Source organism: Rhineura floridana, chromosome 20 (assembly GCF_030035675.1).
Source record: "Rhineura floridana isolate rRhiFlo1 chromosome 20, rRhiFlo1.hap2, whole genome shotgun sequence".
Lineage (NCBI taxonomy): Eukaryota > Metazoa > Chordata > Lepidosauria > Squamata > Rhineuridae > Rhineura > Rhineura floridana.
The window spans coordinates 13,613,737-13,633,398 of NC_084499.1; the positions used below are offsets into that span (position 1 = coordinate 13,613,737).

At 44.7% G+C, this 19,662-nt stretch overlaps 1 protein-coding gene across 4 annotated transcripts in view; it reads right to left on the reverse strand.

Annotated features, from left to right (window-relative positions):
- Positions 1–19,662, reverse strand: part of KCNT1 (potassium sodium-activated channel subfamily T member 1) — a 176,104-nt gene that overhangs the window by 141,362 nt on the left and 15,080 nt on the right. For all 4 annotated transcript variants that reach the window (XM_061604091.1, XM_061604089.1, XM_061604088.1 and 1 more), the window contains exon 2: positions 12,390–12,593. In XM_061604091.1, coding sequence (XP_061460075.1) covers positions 12,390–12,484 — 95 coding nt within the window. In that variant the 5' untranslated portion in view covers positions 12,485–12,593. The remainder of the gene's footprint in view (positions 1–12,389; positions 12,594–19,662) is intronic.

Sequence of the window (19,662 nt, forward strand, 5' to 3'; positions counted from 1 at the left end):
TCCCCTTCAGCCTTGGTCATTACCTTACCCTCCCTTCTGGTCTGTGAAACCCCAGCCAAGGATCAGGCCTTTGGTAAACCAAATTAAGTATTTATTACAGATAACAAAGCTAACAAGATTAACAAGATTTCTTCTTAAGGCACATAAGCATATGGTTTTACTCAATACTAATCTGAACTCCACCCCCCTCCTTCTTCACTCTTTCCTGGCAAACAACTCTCTCAAACCCCACCAAGCAACCCACTCTTTCTCTTCTCCCCCCTATTCCACTCTCACTCTTCCTTTTATACATTCAGCCATTTTAAACACTCAGCCAATCATCTCGCATTCTACTGCCCATTCACTCCCCCTCTTTCACTCCACTTACCATGTATCTTCTAAAACAACAACACTTACCATATATACATTAATATAGGAACATCACATCATCATTTTAGCTTCCAGTGACAGTTCTGGTTTAATTTGTTCTAACACCCAATTATTTGTCTTTTTTCACTGTCCATGGTATCTGCAAAGCCTTCCTCCAACACCACATTCCAAATGAGTTGATTTTTTCTCTTATCCCCTTTTTTCACTGTCCAACTTTCACATCAGGAATACCATGGTCTGAATGATCCTGACTTTAGAGGATGAGTTGGCCATTAATAGGGATGAACAAATCTATCCATTTCACTTCTCTTAACTTTTTCATTTTTCCTTCCTTAAATTCAAGTTGTCCACATTTCCACAGCTATTTGCAATTTTTTTTAAAAAAAAAAACCTCATGAAAAGGTATCATCATTTTAGTGTGCCTTTCTCCTAACAAACATATTTTTGCATGCCATTTTAATCTTAATATAGACGTTTCCAAGCAATTTCCTCCAAGATAATGCATTTTTGTATGTTGTTTTCACAAATATATGCTTTTTTAATGCACATTTTCCCCTAATATATGCATTTTTGTACATATTGTACAGTTAGAGAACTGCGTTGCGATATCTGGAGAAGTGCAGATTTCAAAAGATTGCTTTGTTTTGGTTCTGCATGTTTGAGAACTGAAAATTGGATAGCTTCTCATTCAAAGGCAAACAAAATCAAATTTCTGCTCCTTCTGTAGCCATTAGTATATAGGATGCTTACAGGCAAGTGGCAGGGAGGAGATGATGATAATCAGTAATGATAATACGTACCCACCCTTCACCAGCAGGTCCCTGGGTGGGTTACAGCAATTTAAAATTCAATATTAAAAACAGTTAAAGCAATTTATAGTCCACTGATGTTCCTTTCCATTTAGATGCTGTTTTTGCGCTATAAGGTGTGACCTTCTGTTTCGGGAGTCAGGAAGAAGAGAATGCAGGAAGCTGCCTTCTACAGAATCTGACCCTTGGTCCATCTAGCTCAGTATTGTCTACACTGACTGGCAGCAACTCTCCAAGGCTCCAGGCAGGGATCTCTCCCAGTCCTACCTGGAGATGCCGGGGATTGAACCTGGGACCTTCTGCATGCAAAGCAGATGCTCTCCCCCTGAGCTATGGCCTTTTCCATACTTGGGTCACATTCACACCATACATCAAAAGCACCTGTACACCACTAACAGTCACGACTCCCCTCTCCAAGGAATCCTGGGAACTGTCACTTGTTCAGCCCAGCACCCTTAACAAACCACAGTCCCCAGGATTCTCTGGGGTGGGAAGCAATCCTCTGTAATCTGTGTACAGAAATTAACAGCTTCCCCCCACCCCCAGAATAATAGGTTGGATCCAACACTAGTCCTACTCAAAGTAGCCCCATTGAAGTTAATGTGTGTGTGTTATGTGCCTTCAAGTCGATTTTGACTTATGGCAACCATATGAATCAGTGACCTCCAATAGCATCTGTCATGAACCACCCTGTTCAGATCTTGTAAGTTCAGGTCTGTGGCTTCCTTTATGGAATCAACTCATCTCTTTTTGGCCTTCCTCTTTTTCTACTCCCTTCTATTGGCGGACTGTTTTGGAATGGGTAAATTAGGTACGTTTGCCTTTAAACACAAACAAAAAATGAATATGCCAGGGTAAAGTGTGCATAAAAATGCATATATTTGGGGAAACAGCATACAAAAATGGGCCATATTAGAGAAAATTGCCATGCAAAAACATGTAGTTTAGGGGAAATTGCATACCAAAATGTGTACATTTGAAGAAATTCACCCTAAAATGCTGATGAACTTTCATGAGGTGGTTTTTTTTTTCTTTTAAGGAAAAATATTGCACAGTAATGTGGAAATGCAGAGAGCTGAAGTTAAGATTGGGAAAATGAGAAATCAGCATTGACAGATTCACCCATCTCTAATGGCGCCTCATCTGATGTTGAACAGGAAGGAGTTCCAAATGCTAGGTGCCACCACACAAAAGGCCTGATTCCTACATCATCCTGTGTTGTGGTCCAAAATACCTGGAGGGCCTCAGATTGCAGAAAGCTAGCCTAAATCAACATAATTTCAGGCCTTAACAGCAGAATATTCTCTCATTTAGTACCAACAGCTTTAGGCTTTTTTCCTGCCAGATATCCAAAATATCCCTGTGGATTTTTCCTCAGCTTGCTCTCAACTAGCTGCTAGATGGCCCATATAAAATACAAATCGTGCCACAATTAAACCGGGCAGCGTTTCAGTGTGGGCTGCTACCCTGCTGGCTTCCTCCCCCTGGGGAAGCCATTCTGCAAAGTGACCTTCCATTTCTCTGAATTTTGAAATGGCCTGCTTTTTATCTATAGTGGGGCGGTGGAGGGGGTAATCACGAATCCAACCACAGTGGAAATTAAAAGGTCAGGCTTCTTAGTCCCCTTAGGAGGTGGAAATCCATCCCACCTCTTTGCAAGACTGGAGCTGCAAAGCTGCCATTAAAAAAAAAGGCACCTCTGGTGAAAGTCATGCTGCTTATATTTGGGATTTGGTTATTCTTGTTTTTTTAAAAAAAACATGAATTCCCACTCACCCCCTCAACCATAGCAAAAGCAATTGTTCACTCCAAAGACCACAGCTGCCTGGTTATCGATCTGACCCAACAAATATGTTTTTGAGAACCCAAATGAAAGTCCATATAGGTATGGGAAGAAAATAATGACACTCTGGATCAACATTTGCTATGCTCTTATTTCAGAATACTATTATTAATAATAATAATGTTGCCTTCCCCTTGAGTCAAAAGTGGCTCCCAGAGCAGCTTACAGATCAATGAAACCAAGTCAGTCCCTGCCCTCAAGCTCACCATCTAAAAAGATATGGCACAAAAGGAAAATGGATGAGGAGGGAGGAGAAAATAAGCAAACTCAGGTACCAGTTCTTAGTTACAAGTTCTTCTTATACAAGGACCAGGGTTCTTCTTTATTAACATAACTGAAACGGCACACTTCCATCTATGCTCTGGGCTACATTCCTCAAATATTCCATCCTTCCACCAAGGAGATACCTCCAAGAAGCGAACATGGTTCATTCTCTCTCTCTCACGCACACATTCATACCATTTTTGTTGTGCTTCACTTGTCTGTCATTAGATACATTTTTAATGTTTTAACCTATTTTATCAATCTGATGTTTTACACCAGTGGGAGGGGGGGGGAACCTGTGGCCCTCGCTATTCTGAGTTTGTGCATGCTCAAAGGACCCTCCTATCTACGACGTCCCATGACCCCGGCATTCAAATTACGGTCTAGCCTTGCACAAAATTAAGATCCTTGAGGGGCTGTCCAAATTCGATTTGGCTCATCATGTATTTGGAAAGCCAGCATAGTGCAATATTTAAGACAGGGATGGGAAAACCGGTGGCCCAGCTGCTGAACTCCAGTTCCCATCAGCCCCAGCGGATATGGCCAATGGGTAAGGCCGACGGGCATCCAGCAACATTCCAAGGGCTGAAGGTTTCCTGCCTCTGGATTAGGACAAGGGAGAACCATGTTCGAATCCCCTCTTAGTCAATGGGTAACCTTGGGCCAGTCACTCTCTCTTAGCCTACTCTACCCTACGCCAGTGTAGTGTAGTGGTTAGAGTGTTGGACTAGGAACCTGGCAGACTCTGGTTCAAATCTCCACTTGGTTGCAAAGTTCACTTGGTAGCCTTGGGCCACTCAATGCCCTCCCGAGCCAAACCTACCTCACAGGGCTGTTGAGAAGACAAAAATGAAGTGGGTAGAACCATATGAACCACCTGGAGTGCCTTGGAGGGAAGGTGGGATATAAATGTAATCCGTGAAGGCTAGTCCATTAAGGCGTATGGGGCACTGCCCGATCAACCTCAGTCGGCCCTCAGCCAGCCACCACCCATCTGCCTTCTTCCTTACAAATGGTCCAGCCAGGAGAATGGCGCTGGCTGTCAGCTTCCTCTACTCAGTGCTGCTCTTGTAGAACTCAGCAGAGGGGAAGGTGGAGATAAAACTAGAGTTAATTGGCTCTGCCTGTCATTCGCTCTGGCTCAACCTAATGTCCGGGCTCCCCACCTCCTGCCCCACCAGTCCCAGTGGGCACCAGCCCGCACTGAATCAGATTGTCATTATAATTAAAATAGGGAGTCAGAGAAGCATGCCTGCCACCCTGAGGTCCTTAGAGGATGAGGAGATGAAAATGCAGTATTTAAATGCTGATATAAAAATGTTCCCTGCTGAATCTGGAGCAAGGATAATGTGAGCGAAAAATACACTTTGTAGATCTGTTTAACCTAGAACGATGGGAGGGTGAAAGGTTTTTTTGGGGGGGGGGTTAAAGAGTTAGCTTGCTTCGTTCATTCCTTCTTTAAAAAATTAAACCCCCAGGGCACAATGTTAGCAGAATCCCTGCTTCGAAAGATGCTAAATGTGTTAGACAGAATTCACCTCCCTTTGTTCTATAAATGCCTCCCCCCTCCTCCCTCTGCCCTGGTGCTAAACAGAAATCATCGGCCAATTATTAGATGTTTAGAAAATGCATTTAATCAGAACAGCATCCATTATCTTGGCCATCGTAAAATCACCCTTGTGGTTTCCAGATCTGGTTTCCTGGAGAACAGGGCAGTCCATGGACCATGTTTTTTTGGGAGCCCCCTGATCTAAAAGCATCAATAGCAATTCAGAATGTGAAACTGCAATCATGTAACAGTAGAGTTGGAAGGAGCCTGTAAGGCCATCAAGTCCAACCCCCTGCTCAAATGCAGAACCCAACTTAATGCAGGTGGTTGTCCAGCTGTCTCTTGAATGCCTCCAGTGTTGGAGAGTCCATCACCTCCCAAGGTCATTGGTTCCATTGTTGTACCGCTCTAACAGAACATTTTTCCTGATGTTCAGTCCAAATCTGGCTTCCTGTAACTTGAGCTCATTATTCCTTGTCCTGCACTCTGGGACAATCGAGAAGAGATCCAACTTTTTCTCTTTGTTTTGACATCAGTGTAAAAACAGATGCCCTTTCATTTTCATTTTCATTTTACCACTGTCCTGTTATACAAAATGAGGCAAAATTTCCTTGACATGCAGATTACTCTGAATCAGCCAAACTTGAGCAAAGCGATGCTCCACGTCAAGATTTGATTTCCAGGGAGGAATAATTCAAGAGAAGCTTCAAAGCAAGAAAAAATGAGGGGGGGGGAATAACAGGTTGTTTGACATCGGATCTGACAGGACTCTTCTCATGTTCTTAAGGATCTCCCCCTCCCACGGGTTGTAGCTAGGGATGGGTGAGAATTTCAATTCAGTCCACATTTCAAGCCAAATATATCACATTTGCACTTTCCAAAGCAATATGAGAACTGAAACTCAGTCATCCTTCCAAATTCACACCCGTTTGAGTGTTGCCAACCAACGTTTACGAGCATGCATATATTAAGGGAAAGTGCACATAAAAATGAATACGTGAGTGAAAAAAACATGAAGCAAATGCATTAATACAATGAGAAATGGCTTGCAGAAATGTATACGTTAGCCAAAACTGCCTACAAAAATGTGTTTATCCAGAGAAACTGGCACCAAAACGCGAAAGAATTTTCATGAGGATTTTTTTTTAAAGCAAATTGCTGCAGAAATGTGGAGAATCAAATTTAAGATTAGAAACTGAGAGCACCGGAAAATGTAGGTCATTCCATCTCTGTTTTCCAAACGCACTCACATGCCCCATCTGCCCTCAAACCAGACATGCACGAGACATGCGCAGAGCTCAAGAACATTTTCGAGTCAGGCAAGACACTCAACCAGAGGGTGATGCAAGGCTAGGGATGGGCTTGGTCTGGGGAAAGCCCCAAAGACTAGAGTGAGGCCTGGGAGGCCACATCCAGCCCCCAGGCCAGAGGTCCCACCCCCCAGCCATTCCCAAGCATGTGCTCTCCAACTGAGCTGTGGTCCTTCCATTTCAGATTATGCATCATATCTTCATCTCCATTCAGATAAACTCTCTCCTCTCCCAATAATTTGCCCCATCCTGACAATTTCAAGCAAGCAAGCCTCTTCACCTTTTACTTCCCTATCCCTTACACAAACACCAGAGGTTTGACCACAGGCCTCTCCCCAACATTTCCTGTTTCAAGAGCCATCAGAAATCCCTCAGCTGTCATCCTTACAAAATGGTTCTAATTATGCTTGGAGCTAATCATTGCAGTGTTGCCTTCTCCAAAGCAAACGTTTCTCCGTGGCCCTTTGGAGGTAACTGCTGCTCCACTTCAAAACATCAGAAAATGTTCTCACACCAGGAAAGCATTCAGGCAGAGCGAGAGGAGGCATGTTGCTCATTCTCCCTCTTCCTCGAGATTGGCTTTTAAAAGAAAGTGGGTACTTCAAGCCATTGTATATAGCTTGATCAGGCCACAGCTGCAAAGCCAAAGATGCATGGTGTGCACTTCCAGCATCTCAAAAGAGAAAAATCAGCCTCAGCTCTAGAAGATGGACACACTGAATTTTTTTTATATTAAAAACAAAACTGATCAAAAACTCAGCCGTTATTGAACTATCTTGGCGATTCCCTTCTTTCATAGGGTTGAATCCAACTAAGACGTATTCAGAGTAAAAGGTAAAGGTGTCCCCGCTCTTGTAGTACGAGTCATTCCCGACTCTTAGGGTGATATCTTGTGACGTTTACTAGGCAGACCGTATATATGGCGTAGGATTGCCAGTTCCTTCCCTGGCCTTTCTTTACCCCCCAGCATATGCCGGGTACTCATTTTACCGACCACGGAGATTCGACTTCCTCCTTCCGTTGGAATCGAACTCCGCCGGCTGTGAGCAGAGCTTCGGCTGCGTTACCACTGCTTACCACTCTGCGCCACAGAGGATCTTTAATGTTAGCCATGTCCATTATTTTCAACGGGTCTACTCCAAGTAGAACTAGCAGTGGATACAACCCTGAAACCTAGGCTCTAACAAAGGTATTTGGGAGCATACAATTGTGCAAACAAGCATGGCATGATCTTTCAAATTGAAAGTGAAGGGCTTGACTAATTTAGTTCCATTCATTTCAGTGGGTCTACTCTGAGTAGGACTTAGCCTGTTGCTCAGTCCGCAGTGCCTGTGTTTTGCATGCAAAAGGTCTTGGGGGTCAATTTTTGACATCTCAAGGTTTTATTAAAAAAAAATCAGGAGTAGAGGAAGGGAATTACCTCTGGTTGAATTCTTGGGGAGCTGCTGCCAGCCCATGTAAACATCACTGGGCTAGACTGAAAAATAATCTGATGTGGTATAAGACAGCTTCCTGCATCTGGCCAAGTAATACTGTTGCGAAGAGTAGCCACCTCAATTACTGTGGATGGATTTTGGCTGACTAAATTGATGCGTGATCATGGGCTTATCTAAAGAAAAGAAAGAAAGCTAGAATCAAGGGTGAGGGTCCTGCTGGCTCTCCCAAAGTTGTTGGACTCCACCTCCCATCCCATCAGCCCCAGCCAGTGTGGCCAGCAGAGCAAAGGCTGGCCCATTACAGCAAATGGGGTGCTGCCCCACCAGCCTCTGCCTGCCCCGCCTGCCTGCCTGCCTGCTCAATCCCCACCAGCCCAGCCAGCACTGGCTGGCAGCTTCCTCCCCATTACAGGGCTGCCATTCTATAACTCAGGAGGGAGGAGAACAGGAATAAACCTAGAATTGGTTGGCTGTGCCCATCCCCTAATTCCTGTTGTCGCAATCTGTTTTAGCTGTTTTTAATATGGAATTTCAAACTGTTGTAACCCACTCCAAGACCTGCCAATGAAGGGCAGGTGAATAAATAAATAGGCTCTGGGTCCACCTACTGTTTGGGATCCCTGCCTTCCACTCTACCAGTCCCAATGTGTTCCAGCTACAACCAATGGCCAGGGAAGATGGAAGCTGTAGCCCCGATTACAAAATTGGGCTAAGTGGTATACTAGCTTGAGTTATTGGAACAATTAATATAATTTCAATGTAAATTGAATAAAGAACACCACTGAACACAATTTAAAACAATCAAAATATACAATTAAAACACCATCAATACATATATCAAGATATATAGAGATGGAAAGTTGCATCACAAACACGATTTCTCACTATATTATGTATCCGAACATGCCAACATCACAAGGGAGTCCTATTGTGAGGACTTTGCAAAAGAACAATGCACACTATCAAGACAGTCTACATCTGAGACTAAGTCTCTAGCCAAACACATGTTTGACTTTTATCTGGTCTTCTTCAATGGACACTATGATTATTTATTGGCTGTATATTACTTACTCCTTTGGCTGAAGCGAATATAGCCTGTACAATGTAATATATAAGCATGTATCCTACACAGTCTGCTGGTCCAGAACTGGTCAATAGGTATTTTAAATCCTTTATAATATGAGCCTCTCAGGTTAAGTCAAAAAGCACCAGAATTCCCTCTGAATGCTCAGTTCAGTCCCCTGTAACCAAAATGAGTTGCTTCAGAGACCCACAGAGCCCTTCCTCCCATGATTAATACCACCTGCAGGGAAAATAATGCACCAGTAGTGCAGAACACTCCTCTCCTTTGGCAATAGATTGCCCTCTTGTGAAACCTGTGATTGTCATAACCATTAGGCTAGCAATCACTCTGTTATTGCTGTTTGCTTAAACCAACTTCTTGTCTGGAAGTCATTTGCAGCTAAGCAACTGTACGCTCGCAGTTAGGTTATAACTTTGCAGGCACCTTAATAAATCATGGCAAATTGGAGAGGGAGGAGAGTAAGGAAGCTTAAGATCAACAGTAATGCATATCCAGAACTCCACAAACCATTGTCAGATAAAATAATGAGTGTTTACCACACACACACACACCCCTCTCCTTAAAGGTTTATTTACACTTCAACTAATAGTGTCATCAGCCATGAGAAATGAGACCTCTTCTGTTTGCACAAAGCCAAGCATGAATGAATACAAACTACATTTATCCTGAATGCAAGGGAGAGTTCATAGATGTGCCATTCTCCAAAGCCAAAGCCCATGACCCTAAACATCAGGGCAATTTCAGAGATGTGCAATTCTCCAAATCCATACTCATCCAGGACTCCCAAAGCCACCATCTTGCAGGATGAAGATGAAGGCACCCACCACCATCGCCATAAAATATAAACTGTTAATGTACCATTGACTCTTTTTTTGGCACTAGACTCCAACTGCAGCTACCAATTGTAGTAATTTTGGGAGAGGACTTGACTTGCTCCCCCTACATCATTTCTCTGGATATAGCTAGTAACAGGAGCTTACAACTCAAGGGGGGCACTTGGCTGAGAAGTGGGAAGGAACAGATGACAGGTAGGATCAGGAGCTTTGAAGCCTTTGAAAACAAAGCTGACAACTTCGACAGAGTCTTGGCAATACACTGTCCCAATTATTCTGGAAGGGCTATACCCCAGTGGTAGACAACAACTGCACTGCATGCAGAAGGTCACTGATTCAGTCTCCAGCACCTCCTAGATAGGGCTGGGAACGTCCCCTGCCTGCCACTCTGGAGAGCTGTTGTCAGGGTAGACAACACAATGGAGCTAGATGGACCAATGGCATTACTCAGTATAAAGCATCTTCCTAGGTTCAGAGCCAGTGTAGCGTAACGGTTAGAGTATTGGACTACGAGCTGGGAGACCAGGGTTCAAATCCCCACACAGCCATGAAGCTCACTGGGTGACCTTGGGCCAGTCACCGTCCCTCAGCCTCAGAGAAAGGCAACGGTAAACCCCCTCTGAATACCGCTTACCATGAAAACCCTGTTCATAGGGTCGCCAGAAATCAGGATCGACTTGAAGGCAGACTTTCCATTTTTAGGTTCCTATCCTACAGGAGGAGAAGGGTAACAGATTTATTTATTTTTTGTTTGGAAAGCACCCAGCAGATGACATAAAGGGACAGGGAGACTGAGAAGAAAATCAGAAGGAGGGGGAGAGAATGCCAACTGCCCCGTGCTCATCCGAAAGCAAGGCAACAAAGGAAAGGCAGTTTGGTAGGTAAGTGTTGGCATCTCACCCAGCAAATGGGCTCCTGATGAGCGGAAGGGCAGGATATATATATAGCACTAGGACAGGCAGGACATATTACATCAAACAGAACATCACCTGCAGGTCCTGCAATATAGTTTACATCATCGAGTGCAAAAGACCAGGATGTCATATCCAATACGTAGGAAAGACCACAACTGACCTACGCACGCACTTCAGGAACCACAAGTCAGTAATTTTGACAAAAAAAGTGGAGCAACCAGTTGCAAGCATTTTAACATCGAGGGTCACAGCCTGTTGGACTTTTCCATAACAGCGATAGAGATGCCAGCAGATCCAGCAGCATTGACTAAAAGGGAGAACTTTTGGATATACTCTGTGGACACATTGGCACCACATGGCCTGAACCTGGAGGACAGTACCACCACTACTTAGCTTCTGCAAATGAAGCCCCTCTGAGCATTCCATCCTCAAAGCTCTATAACTGCCACCTTGGTAACAGCATTTGTATGTTAGCAGCTGATGAAGGAGGAAGCTGAAACATTTTGTTAATACAATAAAAATCTCTGTTTTGTTAATCACAATTACGTTCATATATATTTTTAGGTTATTAACGGAATCCTTATAGGGATCCAGAGCAAGCTTGAGTGAAGTTCTGTTTGTTGCTTTCAAACCTGTCTTATATAAATAAATAAATAAATAAATGTGGGTGGCTTTGCACCCATGTGGGACACAGTGCAGAAACAGAACAGCCTTTGTAAACCACCTTTGAGGCTATTTTCAGTGGAGCCTAGCAAGATGTCTTGAACTATCAGACCCTTGGTCCATCTAGTCTACCCTGACTGGAGTTTCTCTCCACGGTTTCAGGCACAGGACATTCCCAGCCCTACCCAGAGATGCTGGGGATTGAACATGGACCTTCTGCATGCAAAGCAGGTGATCTATCACAGAGCTACAACCCTTCCTCAAAGGAACACAGAAAGCTGCTGATACCAAATCAGACTATTGGTCCAGGTGCTCCAGGTCACTGCTGTCTACACTGGCTGGCAGAAGCTCTCCAGGGTTTCAAGCAGGGAAGCCCTTAGCTCTCCTTGGGGATGCTGGGGATTAAGCCTGTGTGCACAACAGATGCTCCGCTACTAAGCTGTGGCTCTTCCCCAAACGTGGGAATTAAAATCCACATTATAACTGGCACCCCAAACACAACATTGGGGCATTTTTACATTTGAAACTTAACTGGCACTCCTATACATGTTTAGGCAGAGGTCAGTCTCCTTGAGTTCATTGAGGCTGACTCCCTAAGTAGGCATGCATAGGACTGCTGCCTAAAGTGGGTGGGGCCTTTGTTTGTCTGTTGTTTGCATAATGCCTACATTAGTAAGGACGGGTTTTGGATTTCAAATGCTGCTTCTTTGTGTCGTTACCTTCAAACACACACACGAAACCTCAAACACGTGCAGCGTGCAGAAGTGGCACGCAAGACTCCCAAAGGCGTTTTAAGCATCACTGGTGAAAGCCCTCATTGGCAAAGGAAAACGGTGAGAGCAGGAAAGGCTGGGAAGGGATCGATCTCAGGAGGGCGCGCTTACAGTCGGGAACGGAGCGTCTCACGGGCTGAAAGGTCGCGATCAGCACCCTGGAGAGTGCAACACAGAAACGAACGAGTATCCTACACACACACACGCACGCCGTCCCGTAAACGAATTCTGCCTACAATGCCCGCGGAAGATTTGGACAGAAGTATCAACACCCTGGAGAGAAGCAGGACAGAACCGAAGCGGTACAGGAGGCCACAGCATACAACGAACGGCGAACGGGCTGCGCGTAAAAGCGAAAGGCAGCGTTCAGCACCTTGGAGAGCGCTCCCCGGGCGCATCCTTCCTAGCTGCGGCTCTTTTCTCGCCCTTTGACCCAGCGACCTCCGACCAAAAGCGTCACTGTTCCCACCCCCTGCGCTCCATCAGCGCCACCCCGCGCCTTTGGGCTCTCCTGTTCCTCCTCCTCCACGCCACGCTCTTACCTGTCGTCGTTTTGGAAGCTCTGGTCCCCCAAGAGCAAGTCCCGGAACCTGTAGCGAGGCGGCAAGGGGAGCACCTCGGAGTCGAGGTCGTTCATCGTCAATGAAGCGATGTTCAGGATGACCCCGCTCTTGTGGTTGCTGGCGCCGGTGGTGCTGCTGCCGCCGCCTCCTCTTCCTCCGCAGCCGCTCGAGGACGACTTGAGCCTGCGAGGAAGAGAGGGGCGAAGGAGATCAGTGGATGGAGCCAGGCTGAGCTCTTTTCCTGCCTGCTGGAGGGAAGCCTCGGCGGAGACTCTGCCCGCCCGTTCAGGCACCTCCCCTGCAAACTGGCCCCCGCCGTCTTCCTCGAGGGTCTAACATAGGCTGCCTCCGGGGTTGTCTGAGTTGCTTCGCTGTGGTGGGCGAGAGGAAGTGAGACACAAGTCCCCTTCTAATCGGGACCCCCGAGATTCAGAGGACCTCCTGAGCCCTCCCCGATTTCCCATCATTCAATCTCCTCTCTCGTGAGCAGGAAAACCACGCACACGCTTAACAAAAGACTCTCACCATCCCCTTTGGAGCCCAAAGGGGGACGGGCACCCTTTCTCTCGCAGAGCAGGGAATCCTGACAGATTGACAGGCAAATTCGACGTAGCAGAGGGAGATGAATTGGGGGTGGAGAGGAGGCGTGTGAGGCGCTCAGGGGCAAGGCAGAGCTGTGATTGCCTGGCCTTAGGAACATAGGGTTGTATCCCGTTCAGTCCTTCTCAGTAGACTCAACTGCCGTTGATGAACCCAAGTGAGCCGTGTCTATGAACTTCAGTGGAACAGCTCTGAATAGCTGGCTACCTATATGTTTCCGGGCCAGATTCAAAGTGTTGGTCAACTTTTAACCTATAAAGCCTTATATGGCACGGGACCACAATACCTCCTGGAACGCCTCTCCCGATATGAACCTGCCCGTACACTACGTTCAACATCGAAGGCCCTCCTCCGAGTTCCGACTCATAGAGAGGCTCGGAGGATGGTTACAAGAACCAGGGCCTTCTCAGTGGTCGCCCCCGAATTGTGGAATAGTCTTCCCGTTGAGGTGCGCTTGGCACCGACATTGCTATCTTTTCGGCGCCAAGTTAAAACCTTTCTCTTTGCTCAGGCATTTTAGTTTAATATGTTCAAATTGGTTTTAGATTTGTGGATTTTTATATATATGTTTTTGTACCAATTTATGTGATTTTATTGTATATACTTTCTGTTGTACACCGCCCAGAGAGCTATGCTAGTGGGGCGGTATAAAAATTTAACAAATAAATAAATAAAAATAAAATAAAATAGGATTAGCCTTGGCTATAGCTCCTAGGAAGTTGCCTTACACTGAGTCAAGACCCTTGGCCAATTTAGGTCAGTGATGTGTACACTGACTGGCAGTGGCTCTCCAGGGTTTCAGGCAGGGAGCATTTCCCAGCCCTACCTAGGGATGCTGGGGATTGAACTCTGGACCTCCTGCATGGGAGGTGGATGCTCTACCACTTGGTTACAGCATTCACACACACTCACGCTCCTGGATCAGCAAAAGAGTGGACATGAAAAGAAGACAGGAACTTTCAGCAAATGCCAGAGCAGCAACTCATGCAGAGATGCAGCAAGCAATCCCCTTTGGGGGTGGGCATTTCTGCTGGGTCTCTTACGGAAAGCTCCAGTCACCCCTGATGCAGTGAGAAGGGACAGAATTACCACCCACCCAGCGCACACTGATGAAGAGGAGGCATCGAGTCAGACCAGTGAATCATTCAGAGGCACATGAGGTGGGCCTCTGAGGTTTGGGAAGAGTTTGGAGAAATCCACACCAACGTCACAACTCAGCGACAGAGGAAGAACCTGCAACAGCTCCTCTTTAAATACCACAGAGACCTTTCCCCAAAAGGATGAAAGAGCCAGACTTCAGAATGATCTCCTCACCAGTACCTGGAGTCAGCCAAGACGTCTCCTCCTCTAGCAGACACTGACCTCATCAACTTCTGAGTGAGATCATCTCCTGGAACAACAACTCACCATCACCTTGGGCACAAGCATCTTGGCACCAAGGCTGTGCACCCCTTTCTCGACAAACACCTTTCCAAATCAAGCACAGCAAGGGGGGAACCTCTGGCCAGCTGCCTTCTTCCATGCTTAGAGATGCAGGTGGCTGGCAAACCCATTCCAAAAATCTGCTATCTTGAATGAAGGCTTATTGAATCTCCTGTTGGAATGTATGAGGTTCAGCTCTAACTTGGTGGGTTGAGGCTGCATGGGGTTAATAAGGGTAGCTAGAGAGCTAGACCTCTTGGTTGCTAGGCTATACCTATCCCTTTGATCCTGCCCGTCTCTCCCCTTCCTGCTAGACTGATATGCAAAGGACGTTTGATCCCAATTCCTTCCCGCCTTCTCAGTGTTCCTTCTTCTCTCTCGAGGGGGGAGCAGCCATCTTTCCTTTGTCTCTCCCTCTCAACCAGCATGAGGGCTGCACTGGGACCAGTGCAGGCTGCTCCAACATAGTTAGTTAGCTAGATGTAAGGACTCTTTCCTATCAAGCATGTACTTCCAGAATAAAGTAGTTGTTTCTTATTTTACAGCTTAAAGTCTCTGTCTGACTAATTTGCAGTGAAGGTAGAATCTTAGCAAAGATTCAAACACACACATACGTAAGCTTGCTCAATACTCTCCGTTCCGCTACACAACTCAATAGAATTCTGACATCCCCCCCCCCATTTTAAATGCCCAGAAGGGAATGTAGAACCACAAGCTCTTCGGTCTTCTCTGCAGGTCCAGCACCTGCCATTTGGGCAATCCCACCCACCCATGGCTCTCAGAGATGGGCACCGGGGCTACAGAACAACAACAGGCCTCCACACACAAGAGAGAGAGAAAGGAACAGCAGGAAAGGCATGTGCACGGAGGAGTCCAACCCATGTCCTTCTCTGCAAGACACTCTGGTCCTCCTTACAGCCATGTGCTGCTGGCTGAGTGACGATGCAAAAAAAAAAAATCCTCCCTTTCTGGAAGTATCAGCCAGTCACACTCTCTCTCCACACACATGCTGCCTGTAATCACCTCTGCGTGCTTCAGATTTAGCCATTGCCATGGGACTGGGTCTGGGTCTGGTCTGCCCAGGCAGATTCATAGCAGGTCAATTTAGGTCAACCCCCCCCCACTTGGAAATGCAGGAAATTCAGAGCGGAGCGCTTTCAAGGGTTCAAAGCCTTCCATAGGCCATTATCTAGTTGCCTAACCCACTTGCAATAGGAGTGGGGAACTTTTTGCAGCCCAAAGGCATCCTTTTTGGGGGGAGGGATATGCCAGTGGTGGGCAGGGCCAGAGGTAAAACTGGGTGGAGCAATGAATGTGAATTTTACCTATGTACCGTAGGCTAGTTTCTGCACACTCTCACACAGCCCTCGCTATCTTCCATCTAAGCAAGCAAGAAGCATTATCAGGGTTCAAGGGCTTATTCCAGCCAGGCGAAAAGCATTCAAGGATGATATGATATAGGGATGGTGAAGGGGGTTTGCAGCCGGGGTAAATCCCAAGGGTCAGATAGAAAGGCCTGGAGGACTGGATTTGGCCCCTGGGCCTGTAGTTCCCAACTCCTGCTTTACAGCAACCCTTTAAGGTAGGCCAATATTATTATCCCCAAACTTTGTCCCAGTTGCCTTCAGACTGCAGAGCTGAAGGGCAGCAGCCGCCACCATCAGCCAGGGAAACCCAGGGCCACTGGGAGGCTGCCCCCCCACCTCCAAGGTGAAGACCAGCTTGGCCTCCTCCATCAGCTGCAGAAGCACCAGCTGCAGGGAGGCTGTTTTCCTCCCTCTCCCTCAAAGAAGAACCCTAAAAACCTTTCAGCTAGGCACCAACATCTTTCCCTCTTCCCTCCCAAGTCCCTTTCCTTTTGTGTCATGTCTTTTCCGATTGTAAGGCTAGGGCCAAGGGCCCATCTTATTACTGATCATTATCAGGTGCTCTTGGAGCCTATTTTTAGCTGAAGGGAAGGGCAAAATATGCATTCAATAAACGAACAAATAACAGGAAGGCCATGTGTCCTAATTTACAAAGGATGGCCCCTGATTTGAAGGGCTATTAGGGTACAGTTGTTCCACTTCTGGGGAGGGTCAATGCCATGAGTGTGTTGTGTCGTATTTTCATTGAAAGCTGTTATTGTTGCTTTTTAATAATGTTATTATCTTCTTATTTAATCTTTGTAGATCGTACTGTTTTTATGGATATGTATTTCTATATTTATGAGAGCCAGTGTGATGTAGTGGTTAAGGTGTTGGACTATGACCTGGGAGACCAGGGTTCGAATCCCCACACAGCCATGAAGCTCATTGGGTGACCTTGGGCCAGTCACTGCCTCTCAGCCTCATGAAAACCCTATTCACAGGGTTGCCATAAGTCGGAATCGACTTGAAAGGCAGTACATTTACATTTATTTCTATATTTGCATTTATTTTTTGTAAGCCACCTTGAGGGCCTTGTGGCCAAAAGGCGGCATAGAAATAAACCATCATCATCATAATGGCTATGCTCTGCCTCCATAGCCGGAGGCGGTAGCCTTCCAAACGCCAGTTGCTGGAAACTGCAAGAGAGCTCTTGCGCTCAGGTCCTGCTTGCAGGCTTCCCAAAGGCATCTGGTTGGCCACTGTGAGAACAGGATGCTCAATGAGGGGCCATTGGCCCGATCCAGCAGCCCTCTTCGTAGGTCCTTATGCTCCATGTCAGTGGTGGGGAAGGGCAGTAGCTCACTGGTGGAACACCTGCCTTGCGTGCAGAAGGACCCAAGTTCAATCCTCAGCATCTCCAGTTAGGACTGGGAAGGACTCGTGCCTGTAATCCTGGAGAGATGCTGCCAGTCAGTGTAGATGATGGTGAGCTAGATGGATCAATGGTCTCATTCAGTATTCAGCAGATTCCTATCTCCCAGCAGGACGCCAGGTCCTCCTGTGATGAGGACACTCTTAACAGAGGCATGACAAAAGTCCTCTATTTGAAAAGCTGTCCAGTTCAAGTTCAGTTTGCACGTAAAAAAATCCTAAGAAGAGGGAACAGGGTTGGCTCAGTGTTGTCCATTAGCAGTGAGCACCTGGACCAAAGACTGAGCAGACCCACCAGTCACCTGGTCACAGTCTGCCCCAGACAGTGAGTTGTTGTCGTCATTGCTGCTTTATTATTGTTGTTGCTGCTGCTGCTTTATTATTATTGTTGTTGTTGCTGCTGCTGCTTTATTATTATTATTGTTGTTGCTGCTGTTTTATTGTTGTTGCTGTTTTATTATTGTTGTTGCTGCTGCTGTTTTATTATTATTGGTGTTGCTGCTGCTGTTTTATTATTATTATTGTTGTTGCTGCTGTTTTATTATTATTGTTGTTGTTGCTGCTGTTTTATTGTTGTTGCTGCTGTTTTATTATTGTTGTTGTTGCTGCTGTTTTATTATTATTGGTGTTGTTGCTGCTGCTGTTTTATTATTATTATTGTTGTTGCTGCTGTTTTATTATTGTTGTTGTTGCTGCTGTTTTATTATTATTGGTGTTGTTGTTGCTGCTGCTGTTTTATTATTATTGGTGTTGCTGCTGCTGTTTTATTATTATTATTGTTGTTGCTGCTGTTTTATTATTATTGGTGCTGTTTTATTATTGTTGGTGTTGTTGCTGCTGTTTTATTATTATTGGTGTTGTTGTTGCTGCTGCTGTTTTATTATTATTGGTGTTGCTGCTGCTGTTTTATTATTATTGGTGTTGCTGCTGCTGTTTTATTGTTGTTGCTGCTGTTTTATTATTGTTGTTGCTGCTGTTTTATTATTATTGGTGTTGTTGCTGCTGCTGTTTTATTATTATTATTGTTGTTGCTGCTGTTTTATTGTTGTTGCTGCTGTTTTATTATTGTTGTTGCTGCTGTTTTATTAGTATTGGTGTTGTTGTTGCTGCTGCTGTTTTATTATTATTGGTGTTGCTGCTGCTGTTTTATTATTATTATTGTTGTTGCTGCTGTTTTATTGTTGTTGCTGCTGTTTTATTATTGTTGTTGTTGCTGCTGTTTTATTATTATTGGTGGTGTTGTTGCTGCTGCTGTTTTATTATTATTGGTGTTGCTGCTGCTGTTTTATTATTATTGTTGTTGTTGCTGCTGTTTTATTGTTGTTGCTGCTGTTTTATTATTGTTGTTGTTGCTGTTTTATTATTATTGGTGTTGTTGCTGCTGCTGTTTTATTATTATTGGTGTTGCTGCTGCTGTTTTATTATTATTGTTGTTGTTGCTGCTGTTTTATTATTATTGGTGTTGTTGTTGCTGCTGCTGTTTTATTATTATTGGTGTTGCTGCTGCTGTTTTATTATTATTATTGTTGTTGCTGCTGTTTTATTGTTGTTGCTGCTGTTTTATTATTGTTGGTGTTGCTGCTGCTGTTTTATTATTATTATTGTTGTTGCTGCTGTTTTATTGTTGTTGCTGCTGTTTTATTATTGTTGGTGTTGCTGCTGCTGTTTTATTATTATTATTGTTGTTGCTGCTGTTTTATTGTTGCTGCTGTTTTATTATTATTGGTGTTGCTGCTGCTGTTTTATTATTATTATTGTTGTTGCTGCTGTTTTATTGTTGTTGCTGCTGTTTTATTATTATTATTGTTGTTGCTGCTGTTTTATTGTTGTTGCTGTTGTTTTATTATTATTGGTGTTGTTGTTGCTGCTGCTGTTTTATTATTATTGGTGTTGCTGCTGCTGTTTTATTATTATTATTGTTGTTGCTGCTGTTTTATTGTTGTTGCTGCTGTTTTATTATTATTGGTGTTGTTGTTGCTGCTGTTTTATTATTATTGGTGTTGCTGCTGTTTTATTATTATTGGTGCTGTTTTATTATTGTTGGTGTTGTTGCTGCTGTTTTATTATTATTGGTGTTGCTGCTGTTTTATTATTATTGGTGCTGTTTTATTATTGTTGGTGTTGTTGCTGCTGTTTTATTATTGTTGGTGTTGCTGCTGCTGTTTTATTATTATTATTGTTGTTGCTGCTGTTTTATTGTTGTTGCTGCTGTTTTATTATTGTTGGTGTTGCTGCTGCTGTTTTATTATTATTATTGTTGTTGCTGCTGTTTTATTGTTGTTGCTGCTGTTTTATTATTATTGGTGTTGCTGCTGCTGTTTTATTATTATTATTGTTGTTGCTGCTGTTTTATTGTTGTTGCTGCTGTTTTATTATTGTTGGTGTTGCTGCTGCTGTTTTATTATTATTATTGTTGTTGCTGCTGTTTTATTGTTGTTGCTGCTGTTTTA